Source organism: Xenopus laevis, chromosome 3S (assembly GCF_017654675.1).
Source record: "Xenopus laevis strain J_2021 chromosome 3S, Xenopus_laevis_v10.1, whole genome shotgun sequence".
In the NCBI taxonomy this organism is placed as follows: domain Eukaryota; kingdom Metazoa; phylum Chordata; class Amphibia; order Anura; family Pipidae; genus Xenopus; species Xenopus laevis.
The window spans coordinates 121,641,066-121,654,904 of record NC_054376.1 but is presented as its reverse complement, the minus strand read 5'-3'; the positions used below and the strand labels follow the sequence as shown (position 1 = coordinate 121,654,904).

The following is a 13,839-nucleotide window of genomic DNA, read 5'->3' as shown; positions in this document are numbered from 1 at the left end:
TGTGGCTACACAGCAGCTTGTTTATATAAACTATAGTAGTACTTATCTGTTATCTACTGTTTATCCTGTGCTTGAATGGCTGCCATTGTGGCTACACAGCAGCTTGTTTATATAACCTATAGTAGTACTTATCTGTTATCTACTGTGTATCCTGTGCTTGAATGGCTGCCCCCATGGCTACACAGCAGCTTGTTTATATAAACTATAGTAGTACTTATCTGTTATCTACTGTGTATCCTGTGCTTGAATGGCTGCCATTGTGGCTACACAACAGCTTGTTTATATAAACTATAGTAGTACTTATCTGTTATCTACTGTGTATTCTGTGCTTGAATGGCTGCCCCATGGCTACACAGCAGCTTGTTTATATAAACTATTGTGGTGTTTCGGAAGCAAACACACCAGTTTTACCAATAAAACACAGCAGTACATTATATTGTCATTAGTTTAAAGCACTTTTATTTTTTGATGTTACTGTTCCTTTAAGGGTATTGCATTCCTGTGGCTCTTCAAGTCAGCCCTCAGAGCTTGTTGGACAACTTTCCATCACAAATCAGTCATAATGTTTCCTTCACTCATCTGCCTTCTATGGTTTTGCTTTCTCCTGAATATCAGGAATATCAGGAGGGCTTCAGGCTGTCCATTCCTGAACATGGGTATTTAAATGAATATGGCTACAAATGCCATATTTTATATACTGAACTTATCGCACCAGCTTAAAGTTTCAGCTTGTCAATAGCAGCAATGATCCAGGACTTCAAACTTGTCACAGGGGGGCACCATCTTGGAAAGTGTCTGTGACACTCACATGCTCAGTGGGCTCTGATTGGCTGTTGAGAAGCTAAGCTTAGGGCTCGTCACTAATTATCCAGCAGAAAATGAGCTTCCCTGGCTGTAATATAAGCTGATGCTACAGGTTTGCTGATTATTCAATTCTGATGCTAATTGCACTGGTTTCTGTGCTGCCATGTAGTAATTATCTGTATTAATTACTAATCAGCCTTATATTGTGACATTTCTATTCTATGTGTACTGTATATTGTGAGTGGCTCCCTAAGCTCAGTAAGTGACAGCAGCACAGAGCATGTGCAGTGAATCAGCAGAAAAGAAGATGGGGAGCTACTGGGGCATCTTTGGAGACACAGATCTTTACTGCTAAAGGGCTGTGGTTGTCTTGGGCTGGTACAGAAGCACAAAACATCATGTACAACATTTCTACCTACTTCTTAAGATAAGTGTTAGTTCTCCTTTAAGGCACACCTGTCCTGTTCTACCCCAAAAGATAGTTATAGCTAAAGCAGCAGATGCTGTAAGTAATTCATCTGCATTTTATTCTTTTTTATACTCACCCTGTTGTCAGCACTTGGAGCCATGGTGTCTGTCATCCAAGATCCAAATCTGGACCCCGAGGCACGAACTGTAATTGGGTTACTGACACCTGTGAGCTTTCCACAGCCTGTAATTAAAATAAACTCAACTGGGTAAACATATCAAAGCCCAAACACAAGCGGAAGGTGACTAAGGTAGATTTCATACTAATTTAGTACTAGCTTAGACATGACAAAGTGGTAGACCGTTGACTCTTCCCAACTGATATGTGATCAACGGGGCATGTTGAAAAGTTCTGCCAGGACAGGACTTGACCCTGTCCATGACCAAAGGGTTTGCATGGGCCCCCAATGTCAGCACTATCTGGCGCATCAAACTGTCAGACCAGATTTTGTAAAGGTTTGGGTTTTTTTTTAGCAAAATCGCATTGTCCTTCATAAGCCCAACTTTATGCAATGCCCTTAATGATAGAAAATGAAGAAAAGCAAGAAATATTACAAATGCAAGTGTGAATATATTTTACTTTTAACTGATCAAAAAAGCTTATAGCCCTGAAAATGCTTATTTAAATGCAGGTAAGATAAATTAATTGTATGAAATTATGAATGTCAAGGCAAAAGGTAAAAACTAGGACACAAGGGGTGCAAGATTAGCAGCCTTGCTTCAGAAAGTCATCTCTGAAGGTTGGTGCATGGGGGAAGTGCGGTAGGACCTGGAGTATGAGGATATAGAGGTCTACAGTAATGCCATTGGCTCATGGTGAAAAGAGAAAAGAAAAAACCCCTCTTCTGACTGATAATTCGATGGTTCACTTCTAAAATTCAAATACATCCACTTGCTGATACTTGTAATTAATTATGCAACATTAATAAAAGGTTTGTGATTAGCTCAATTGCTTGGAATAAATAAATAACTTATCTAATTAAAATTGTTAAATTACATTAAAGTGCTACTTCCGTGCTAATTCCTTAAATTGTTATAAAGGACAGACTTAATCAATATATTTCTGCCATTATTTCATACTTTTACCATTGATTACTTAAAGGGGATTGGTGTTAAAAAAATTAATTAGAATATTTAAAGTGCAAGTGCGTTAGTCCATCCAGGGACTTTGTAAACCGTGAAAATTAATTATTGAACCAATTAATTAGCGATAAAAAGAATTAACCAGCAACTCAATCCGATTTAAAAGCAGGAAAAGGGATATAAGAGAAGGTGGAGTTGTCCCAAAACTTACTACCTATTATGAGCCATTGGCTCATGGGTCATGTAGTTCTCTAGGGTCCAGGTATTATTTGGGCACCATCACATGACCTGATGTAGCACCACCTCATTTTCAAGCATATAAAGTGCTTCCATTTTTTATATTCTTCAGTTGTCCTTTAACTAATCAATTGGGGAGGCAATAGCAATTATATAAAAAACATAAAGAGACTGCTCCAGCTCACCAACTCACGGCTCCCATTATCCAGGTGCTCAGTCCTCAGTGTCCCCACTGTGTCCACATCCAAAAATAACCAGCTGGACGGAACTTCTGGTAAAAAGGTTTATTACAGCAGGCAGTGCCGTTCAGCTGGTTATATTTGGAAATAACAATTATATAGATAGTATTACAGATAAAAATGTTGGGTGTCTTGTTACAATAGAAAATCCATGCTTCCAGCAAACAATTCTAAAACTCATTGATACCTCCTACCATTGAATCTCCTACCATTGAATCAAACATGTAAATAAATAAAAGCCCCACGGCTTGTGGTTTTTTTCGGGAAAGAAAAAACGATTGCGTTCACCCATAATGTCAACAAGAATTAAGTCAATCGAATCCTTCTAGAGATTCATTCTCAATGGATCTATATGAAATAGCATGAGCCAATACTTCCAACATGAAAGGCAATAACAAGTAGGAAGGGGGGGGGGTTGGAGAAATATGCCTAGGAACAGACAAAGAGAAATTCTTTGACACAAATAAATGAGCTGTGAGACAGGTTCTGCATATCAAACACGGCTATAAATTCAAATACTGGATCCTGGCTTCATGTGTTTGTTACACTTCTCTAACATGCTCAGAAGGGAATTAATAAGTACTGAGATCACTGGGGATTGACCTTATTAGCTTTATCGACAGGGCCACCATAATAATAATTCCATATTGAAGTAATTAATCATCGGTAGGCTCACCTAGCTTCTGCATGCAGGCGTGTAACCTGGCCTCCAGGAACATCACCCTTTGCTGTAGCTCCTCGTAATCATAGGCCCCCATTTCTTCTTGTATCAGTAGGAGGACATTGGAGAGGTTCCTCACCTCCTCTTTCAGCTGGACAATCATCTTTGTGTCTGACTTATATTGGTCAAGAACAGGAATTAAGGGTAACAGCTGCTTCATCTTATCCTTCAACTCCTGAGAAAAAGACAATAATATTGCATTAACATTAGGAGAACCATACACTGTGTTGCATGAGTTAAAGAGTGATGGAAAATCATTAGCATGACATCACCTATGTATCAACAAAAGTGTAACATAAAGAGTGCGGGGCAAGGAACAGTGGAGCCCAGAATATATGGCAGGTAAATATATCTGGTAACTAGGATAACGCAGCTGCAAACTGAACCAATTTTATTAGGTTCTTTTGATTATACAGATGGAATAAGGCAGTTGAGGGTAGGTTGTGTTCATTCAAACAGAATAAAATATGGATTATTTAGTATAAGAAAGCGTGTAAAAAGGAAACGCCATTCCCACAGTCCTTCTGAGCTTAGTTATATCCTGTGTGTGCCATCTGGTTACTTGACCAGCAAATATTTTTTCTCTATGAAGCCAAACTGAAACAAAAGGTGAAATAAATGTTTATGAGCACCCTTTCACCTAGGCAACCTGGCGTCTTTGTGCACTACTTCGTGCGCAGTCGGCAGGACCGGGGACAGACTGTGGGGAGGTGGGAGTGACGGAGAGGAGGTGGGAGTGCGGGGGGAGAGCGATGGAGGAGAGGATGGAGAGAGGAGCAGAAGCAAAAACCTAAGAGGGCTGCAAATATGAAATAGGGGTAGGCAGAAGACAATTTAAGAGGTACCTGCCTAGCGCCTCCCTATCTGTTCTCCCAAGGCAGATGCCTCTTCTGCCTACCCCTAGTTCCTGTCTTGGTCTGCATTATTCCTTATCCTGATCCAATCATCCTAAAGGCCAAACAAGTTGGCATATCAAGGAAAGATCTACCAAATTGGAGACCTTACCAGGCTAGTAGACCTTTATAGCAAGCTTTAGGACTTTTGCAGTCTAGTTTTGAAGGGCACCTGTTTAAAATGAGGTATGAAGCGGCTAAGGGAGCTATGGGGAAATAGTAGTGGCAGACGCAAGACTGGCCAAATATATTTCACTACTTGAGCTGCTCAAGATGTGATGTTTATGGATCATGTGGTGCCTTTCCTGTGGCAGGGATTCTCTAATAATTTAGCTCACTTTTGGCATAATCTTCTTTATTTTATTCCAAATACAAGTTCCTGCGTGGAACGAGGCACGAGGGCAATGAGACAGGGCCATAAAGGTATTATATACGACTCCATTAGCATAACTGCTCATAATGCACAGTGTTCTGGGTAATAAAGGAAAAATCCAAATTTCTTTCCATTATAAAGTCAACGGCTTGTGACTCCAGTGTTATCAGTGCAGATGTTATCAAGGGAGCACGCAAAGTGGCAATAATCTCTTTTGACTTCTGACAAGCTCCAATTAATATACATAGCACAATTAATACGCATAGCACAATTAATATGCATAGCACAATTAATATGCATAGCACAATCTCTTGGCACACATTCACCTTCGTTACAATCATACCTTACTGTTATTATTCAAGCACCGCACTACAAAACACATTTTTTTGTTTTTACAAAATTCCACTGACAGCTTTCTATCATTCATCAAATGTCATTCCTAATTGAAAAATATTAAAATGGATTTTCTACTTGCAAGCTTATTAACATCATTCGTTCCTGATGTGTCTGTACATTCTGTTACATGGAGAAGCCTTAAACAATTCTAAATACATTTCTTTGAATCAATAAGAAATCCTGCTTATAAAGCTAAATTGTCAAAGCTTTATTAAACCCTAAACATACTGCAGATCACCTCTATTATGTACCTACCTCGTACTCTTTACAGGTTCATAGTTACATAGCTAAATCGTGTTAAAAAAGACAAAGTCCATCAAGTTGATCCCCTCCAAATGAAACCCAGCATCCATACACACACCCCTCCATACCTTCACATAAATTATATACCCATAGCTATACTAACTATAGAGTTTAGTATCACGATAGCATTTGATATCATGTCTGTCCGAGAAATCATCCCAGCCACTCTTAAAAGCATTGCTCTTTTCCATGAGAAGTATAGTGTTCTTAGTTCCTGGGTGGAAGTCTCTGATCTTGCTAATCCATCTTGCCGTTTGGACCAAGCCTTGTCTGATGATTCTGTCTAGTTTGACTTGGCCTGTCCAACTTTCATCCTCAGTCAACATACGATCGGACCTGGTTTGTCTGACTTTGAGTTCTATCATACTCATCCTACACATTGACCACACAGTAACCCTTTACAAAGCTGAATCTTAGGACACATGAGTATTGAAGTTGGCACCTATTGAATAGCAAGAGGCTAAGAGTCAAAGTTGTTGTTATGTGTTGCTGCTGTTGCAGGAATGTGTGCTAGGACCAGGTTCCTTTTGCGGAGCTGATATTCCTCTGAAATTCCTTCTCTGGCCATCTTCCATAAATATACATGGTACTTGTGCCTACCCTGCCAATGGTGACATCAGCAATGGGTGGGTAACGGTGCAGGTATATAAGTGATGGTGGCACAGAGGGTAGGGTTGGGTCCAGGCTGGGAGAGGTCAGATGCTAGCTAAAACCTAGTCTGGTTAAAACACAAGTTACAATGGTAAAATAATGTCAACTACTACATTTTACAATAGTCCACTTGTATATTTATTTGTTTGTTTTTTAATTTAAGTGCAATAAAAATCTAACTTAGAACCTTTTTTTTGCCCCAAGCATTGATGAGTTGATGAGCATGAAGCAGATAGAAGCCATGCAGAGTTGATATTGTGATTAAACCTGAATTCAGAGCTTGTGAGAATACAAAGTGATGCACTACATCTGTCTCTCCCCACAGTAGAACAGGATGAGACCACAGTCAGAGTGATGGCTTGCAAATATTATGCAATTTTCTTTACACCGCTGGTCAAATGAGAACTTGCTTCCTCAACAAATGCCACTACTTTCGATAAGAGACCTTGCAGATGAAGGTCTCTAAGTGAGGCCAATGGTACTGATGGTCATAACCATCAAACATATGAGTGGTGGACTGCGCTTGGTGGGTTTAACCTGTTGCTCTTATCTGTCCTTTGATGTAAACAGTGATGTCATCAGGGATAGGCTACAGGTAGGTTCCCCTGCCTGTTTCTAGCAACTGGATGCTGTTCTTACTGTGAATTTTACATCTATCTCCTTATGTTCCCTGCTATTCTACAACACAAAGCAATTTGTCATGATGTCATTCTGAAATGCCCTATGACTATGGATGCCCTAATTGCTATTAATGAGAAATAAGAATGCACATCAGGGTTTAACCTATGGTAGAAGTTTTTAATAGGTGCACAGTGCATTCCATAAGTTACTCTGCAGGACACTTTGGAATTAAACCAAAGCCATGCAGTGTCAGCCATTAATCATAAAGTTGCTTTGTGCCATAGACTTCTTGTGTTCTATAGGGAACTCAATAACTAGAATGCATATGGCAGCATAATCCATAGAGGTTACCTTGTCACCCTGAAAGCCTCTCCCAGAGAGCAGATAGAGACCACTCATTTCCAACCTTTACAAGGAGGCATAATTAATATTGTATGCAGTGCAATTATAGATTCTTTCATGTTCCTGTCACATACTCTGTGGTTGCCAGAGCTGAGCTGGGTCCTTAGGGAAAGATGTATTTCTATGTTTTTGTCATAATGTTCTGGTCCTCTGAGAAAGGACTCCATTAAAGCTTAATTTACTTTGTCCTGCACAAGAACAAGTACATGAATGGAAAAGACACTGTTTAAGTTTTCATGTAAACTGTAAACATTGTAATCACCTTTACATTGTATAAAAAATCTCTTGAACCGGGAGAAAGTTCTCCCTGGTATGTCATGGAGAACTGATAATTAACCTGTAAAGTGTTTGCTCTAAAGCGTATATTGTTAACTGCAGGATCTGATGCCTAATGAGGTTGAAGGTAGTCTTGTTGTAATTGTCTTGTGCAAATTTGGATGTATCTGCTTTGTGGCTTCAGATGACAATAATGTTGGAAAGTCACATAGAAATTACAGTATAATGCACCTGCAATTGTCTTGTGTGCTTTCCACCACAGAATAGGATTCTGGATTGGGGTTAAGACCCTTTTTGTTGCTTTAAAAAATATCTGCCTTAGATCTCCTTTCATCCAGTAGTTGTCCCATTTGGGTCATTTATTAAAAAGTAATTATGTACAGATAGGTATTCAGAATTGAGAAAGCCAGTTGGATGACTGGTGAAACATCTTCAAGGAAAAAAAAAACCATCAAGTCCAGTTGATTTGACTTATTTCTACAGATATACCATGACCTGGATGTATGAGAATCTTCACAAAGACTTTTGTCAGTTCAGTTGGTATGCGATTGTTCATCAGAAATAAAGTTTTTCGTACTTTCTATTTTCTAGTTGCAACCATTTTTTTAATATTGAAGTGTAAAATTTAAATTTTCAACTCATGTCTTTTTTAAAGCAGCCCGGCGGGGGTTGGGGGGGGTCACTGACTCTGTAGCTGTTTTAAATTGATACATTTAGTTGATATGTATCAACTGTAATTTTCTCTGGAGAAAAGGTGCGTATGTGGGGATATGATTACCCTTAACAAGTATATCAAAGGACATTATAGACAGATAGCGGGTGATGGGGGTTTTCCCATGGAAAAGCTCAAAGAACAAGAGGTCATTTTTTTAGACTAGAGGATGAGAACTTTCATATGAAGCAGCATATATGGTTTTCACTGCAATGGCAGTAAGGCTGTGGAATGCACTGCCTGGTAATGCTGTGATGGCAGATTCTATTAATTCCTTTTAAGAGTGGATTAGATGATTTCTTGAACAAGTATAATATTCAAGGATATCGTGACCTTAAGATCTACAGTCAGTGTAGGTATTGGTATATGTGAGTTAATAGATAGGTCTGCATAAATATATATTGTACATGTGCACTAGGTTGAACTTGAAAGAATTTGGTCTTTTTTCAACCCAACTTAACTATGTAACAGGAAATAAGTATTCACCACGAATCACATGTCCTTGAATATATTGGATTCCATTTAAGTTGTCCTGAGCCTTGGCACCATTGCTTTGATCCGTCTGTTAGGCCCACCTAAAAGTGGGAACCTCTTTAGGCAGCATCTGTAGAGAATTGCTTCTGGGTGAGGTCACCATCACCACAGTAACATTTTGTTGAGATCTCTACCCACTGTCCTTTAACTACTATTGCTGGGCTGTCTAGGTATTATGGTTATAGTACTAAGAGAGTACAGGCTGGTCAGCCATGCTTTATATAAATAATTGGGTAGCCTATAGGCTGCTTTTCACTGCATCCCTTATCAGCATGCGGTGACATCAGGACCAAAAGTGGAAGATGGCACACTATGCATGAAGAGTAAAACAAATTCTCCTTTTGTTAGTCTATAAGCAAAGAACCCTGAAGGAAGACTTTCTACTATATAAGGAGCAGAAAGATCAAGCTTCATACTTTTTTTTGGCTTTATGGAAATGTGTCCCAGAGGACATAACTAATTGAAGTCATGCTACGTAAAGTGACACAGAATGACACTTATTACAAATCTTCTCCAAGCCGCTAATCTTTCCATTTCAATGACCACAAAAGCTCCTACATAAATTAATAACATGGAGGCGTTGCTGGGACTTCAAGGGCAATCACAGTGGCAGAAGGACGTGTAAGATCACGAGCTGAAACCAAGGAATAATCGCGGCTCTTAGGTTCTAGTGGGCACCTAAGGAAACATTTCCCCCTAGTAATGAATACACTGCTGGTTTAAACTGTTCCTTGTACATCACTGCTGCCTAACTCTACATAATAATTCCCCCAAGAAATTGATAAGACAGACAACAGCCTTGAGAACTTTTAATCAATCAATAATTGAAGCAATACTTTGCAGTATCCAGCCATTTAACTTTAGTGCTTATGTCTTATACAGTAGATAATAGTATTATGTTTTGTACCCCAATAATAACATTACTGAACCTGATAGGCTATATAACTGTAAAGCTCATAGGGATTTCTTAACATGGAATGATAACTGCTTAGACCCTTAACAAAGATCCAAGCCACATTAATGGATACCATTTGTTCCATGACCCTCTTAGCTCATAATAAGCTTACTGTACGTAACATATGTAAAAAAAAAACCACTTCTGTATTAATATTTCAGCGATTGTTCCAGTATACTCTATGTAGATAATGTCCTAGTAACAAATTAGCTAAAAACCATAGAACTTCAATGATATTTGGGGTGGGGTGATGACATTTGGAGATTGTGTGATGACATCACTGGGGCAATTACATACTGGCAGATGTTGCCCAAATTACCAGAGTCATGCTGGCAAAGTTATGTTTGAGTTGTTTGATCTGTTCTGCAATCCAGACAGGCAGTTGTGAACCAGACTGTCCAAATAAAACCACACTGCCTGGTTGAACCTTATTGCAATGATAAACAACTACCTATGCCTCCATGTTACTTAGAAGACAAGTTACATAGAAGCGTAGTCCACCTGTAGATTAACCTTTAGCATAATGTAGACCAGCATTGTCCAGTTGTTTTGTCCAATGAGTAGGTCAGTTATTCACTATACTACATGTTGAAGGTCTACAGTATAATAAAATTAGGTCACCCATAGAGGCCACTTGGGAGCTAACTAAGTCAAATGACTATAACCCTTGTCAGGTAGTAGACATCATGAGTTTTTATGAACCAAACTCTAGTTTTTGCTTACTTCAAAGGATTACCCATTTAATCAAATGCAAAATAAGATAGGCCCATCTTGGATGCTTTGATTCTTAACTGATAGGTGGTTTAACAACAACATACCCAGAGAAACCATCTGGAGAAGGTCTTTTCCATTCCAAAGAGGAACTGTTTGTACAGTTGTTATTGGTAAAAAAATATCGAAAGAAATTTGGTTTAACTAAAACAAAAAGATTGAGATATCTATTTAACTTGTCGTCAGTATTGATGGGCGAATATGTTCCGTTTCGAATCCCCCCATGAAATTCTTGAATTTCCTGTGAAATTCACGGAATGCGAATTTCGATGCCAGCGTCAATTAGCGGCTCCAATTTCCAACGCCGACGGCATTATCGTGCATTAAAGTCAATTGGCGTCCGTTTAACTGTTTCCGGCATCTGAATTGTCGCCGGCATCAAAAAAACCTTGATACAAACGAATTTTCAGGGGCGGATTTTCTCTGCAACTTCGTAAATTTATTCGCCGGCAGCAAAACTCGGAGATTTGCCACGTGCCGAATAAATTCGCCAATCACTAATAGTCAGCCAAACCATTCCCCATTTTGGTCAATGGGATAGAAAGCGTATAACAATGGAGCTGGCTTTGGCTGATTTTAGAAAAAGAAGAAGGAAAGAGTAGAAGGAAGGAAGAAAGAGAAAGAAGGGAGTAGAAGGAAGGGCTTAGCGAAAAGGTCTTTTGTAGGCTATACCCTATACAAATAACCTGTGGGCACATTTTGAAAGACCTCTGTATCATTTGCTGTCTCTGGGCTGGATAATCTCAATAAATTGTTTCATCTCTAGGAACCTCGGTAGCAGATTTTTACCTGGCTGTGTTAAATTGAGGAATCTACTGTATATTTCACACACTATACGGATAATATTCCAAATTACACAACATAAATAAATAATCTCTTAGAGAGCCTCCAGTTGGACATCCCTGATGTAGATAATGGTATTCTAAGATAATCTGCTATTTGTCTACATAGTTTTTTTTGTAGTTTTTCGAATGATTAACTTTTTGTTCTACCGATATTCGGTTTGGAATTTCTTTATCTTTCAGGTTGCTAGGATGCCAGTTTCACTAGCAACCAGGCAGTGGTATGAAAGTCAGAGCAGATGATGAACAGGAGATGGCTTCTCTAGAAAGATATACTATTAAGAAGCAACTAGCAGAAAATGTAGCATAATAGAGGATCAGCTTTTTTCTTATTACCATGGTCAGTGACCCCAACAATGAATAAGAATTTCACACTGCAAGCTGGAAAAGGGCTCAAATCATTCAAAAATCATAAAAGATAAACTGAACACTTTCTAAGAAAAAACCTTGCATGCTTCTTTAAAGGTCTTCTAATGATTGTCTTCTGCTGCATTATTAGTCAGAACCACCAGGACAAAGAATCAATCTATCGGGGGGTTTTCAGGAGAACTTATACCCTAACAATTCCCTGTTGTGCCCTCGCTCCACTCAAGCCCAGGGAATAGATTCAAGAGAATAAACTAAATGCTAGAGGATTGATGTCCCGAAATCAATGACTGGACTTGACTTTATTTAAACTTTAAGATAGTTCTTGCATCTCTTGGTGGGAAAGATTAAACTCTAAGCTTTACAGATAAATATATTTATAAGTCTATTTCCCATCTGTTCTTTTCTGCCCACCTTGCTCTTCTCCGTAGGCTTCTATCCTTTGCCAAGAGTTTACTTCTTTCTATTATACAGGTTCTATTTTATTATAGTGCTTTCTGCCTCTCTGGGGTTCCGGCTTCTTGTTTTGTGCACCCACTGTTTCAAAGAAAGACTTTAGTGAACTGGTACAGCATGACCTGCCGGGCCTCTAAAAGCCAGTTCCATAATAGAAATTGTAAGCCCAAAATAGTGCAAAAAGTCTCAGAGTGGGAGTAGGTCTGGGTCAGCGAGGTCTACGAGGGCTGGGGTCCACTGTTTTTTTTCCTGGTGTCCCGCTAGCCCGGTCCAATCCTGAAAATACACCACTGGAATTTCTAGTATGTGCCCCTCTTGCTGTTTTTAAATAAATCTTGGGTTGAATATAGCAAATTTACCCCTCAGATTCCCCAGCTCTCTGCCTTTGCCGGAGGGCCTGCCTTTCTTTGCTCTGCTTATTATATAATCATGTACAGGTATGGGACCTGTTATCCAGAATGCCCAGGACCTGGGGTTTTCCAGATAATGAATCTTTCTGTAATTTGGATCATACCTTAAGTCTACTAGAACATCATTTACACATTTAATAAACCCAATAGGCTGGTTTTGATACAAATAAGCACTAATTATATCTTAGTTGGGATACAAGTACAAGTACAAGTTACTGTTTTATTATTATAGAGAAAAAGGAAATCATTTTTAAAAATTTGGGCGACAACCTTTTCTTAATTCGGAGCTTTTTGAATAACAGGTTTCCGGATAATGGATCCCATACCTGGGATATAAAAAGAGAAAATTGCATTTTTGAATGTATATGTGTCCCTTCTAGCTTACTCTGCCAACTATTCCAAGTAAGCATGCAGACAAGCATAACCAATCAGAAGTCACAAAAAAGCAAATGCAAAACCAAATAAAGTTCAGCCGTTTTAATGATGAAACAAAAAAATCAGTTCCTCTCCTATGCTTGTTAGATATATCTCCTGGCATGCTGTTATGGATGGGTATTTCAAATAAACCTCATGGTATTTGTTTGGCTATTCCTATGAGACTGCAGTATGTTTCCCAATATAATGCAAATTCTCGTAAAAACCATCCTCCGTTTTATCTTGTTTTAATTAAAGCTGCACTGTAAGCCGGCACTTAGGAAATCAATAAAAAAATATGTAATTAAAAGTACAGGAAGCAAATATGGAACAAGAGTAGACATCGCCCACCACTGGAATACAGACAGCAACATTGTATCTGTTTACTGCCTAGGCAATTACTTTACTCCTTATGGGGTATTAACAGAGACAGTTACACACAAAGCTGACAAACGGGCGCGAGAGAATGACACGCTAAAAACTAATGAGCTACATAATTATTAGACACGGCCTGACTTGTCTCATTCTCTTTCCTTCACTAACTGAACGCAGCAAGACTTCAGCTGTCTCCTACGCAATGTCTGACCTTGTGTTACCATGTTTCATCGGGCATTACTGCAAAGTGTAAGCTCTTGTGATGATTTTAAGACCTCCAATTATAAAATAAGTAATGCATTTTTGTATATGGTCTGCCTCACCCCCAGGTTGACTCCTGTCTAGCTGAAAAAGAGACAGTAGGAAGGTTTAGACTGTGGAAATGTGTCTTCACATTGTATTATTAAGTAAATTAAAAGAAGAACTAAAGCCTAGAAAAGAATATGACTAGAAATATATAGAGATGTCGCGAACTGTTCGCCGGCGAACTTGTTCGCGCGAACATCGGGTGTTCGCGCTCGCCGGAAGTTCGCGAAC

At 39.0% G+C, this 13,839-nt stretch overlaps 1 protein-coding gene across 3 annotated transcripts in view; it reads right to left on the bottom strand.

The window, feature by feature from the left end:
- The window catches only part of olfm2.S (olfactomedin 2 S homeolog), a 143,510-nt gene that overhangs the window by 15,915 nt on the left and 113,756 nt on the right, over positions 1-13,839 (bottom strand). For all 3 annotated transcript variants that reach the window (XM_018256268.2, XM_041588853.1, XM_018256269.2), the window contains exons 4-5: positions 3,508-3,727; positions 1,350-1,456 (exon numbers count right to left, since the gene is read on the bottom strand). In XM_018256268.2, coding sequence (XP_018111757.2) covers positions 1,350-1,456; positions 3,508-3,727 — 327 coding nt within the window. The remainder of the gene's footprint in view (positions 1-1,349; positions 1,457-3,507; positions 3,728-13,839) is intronic.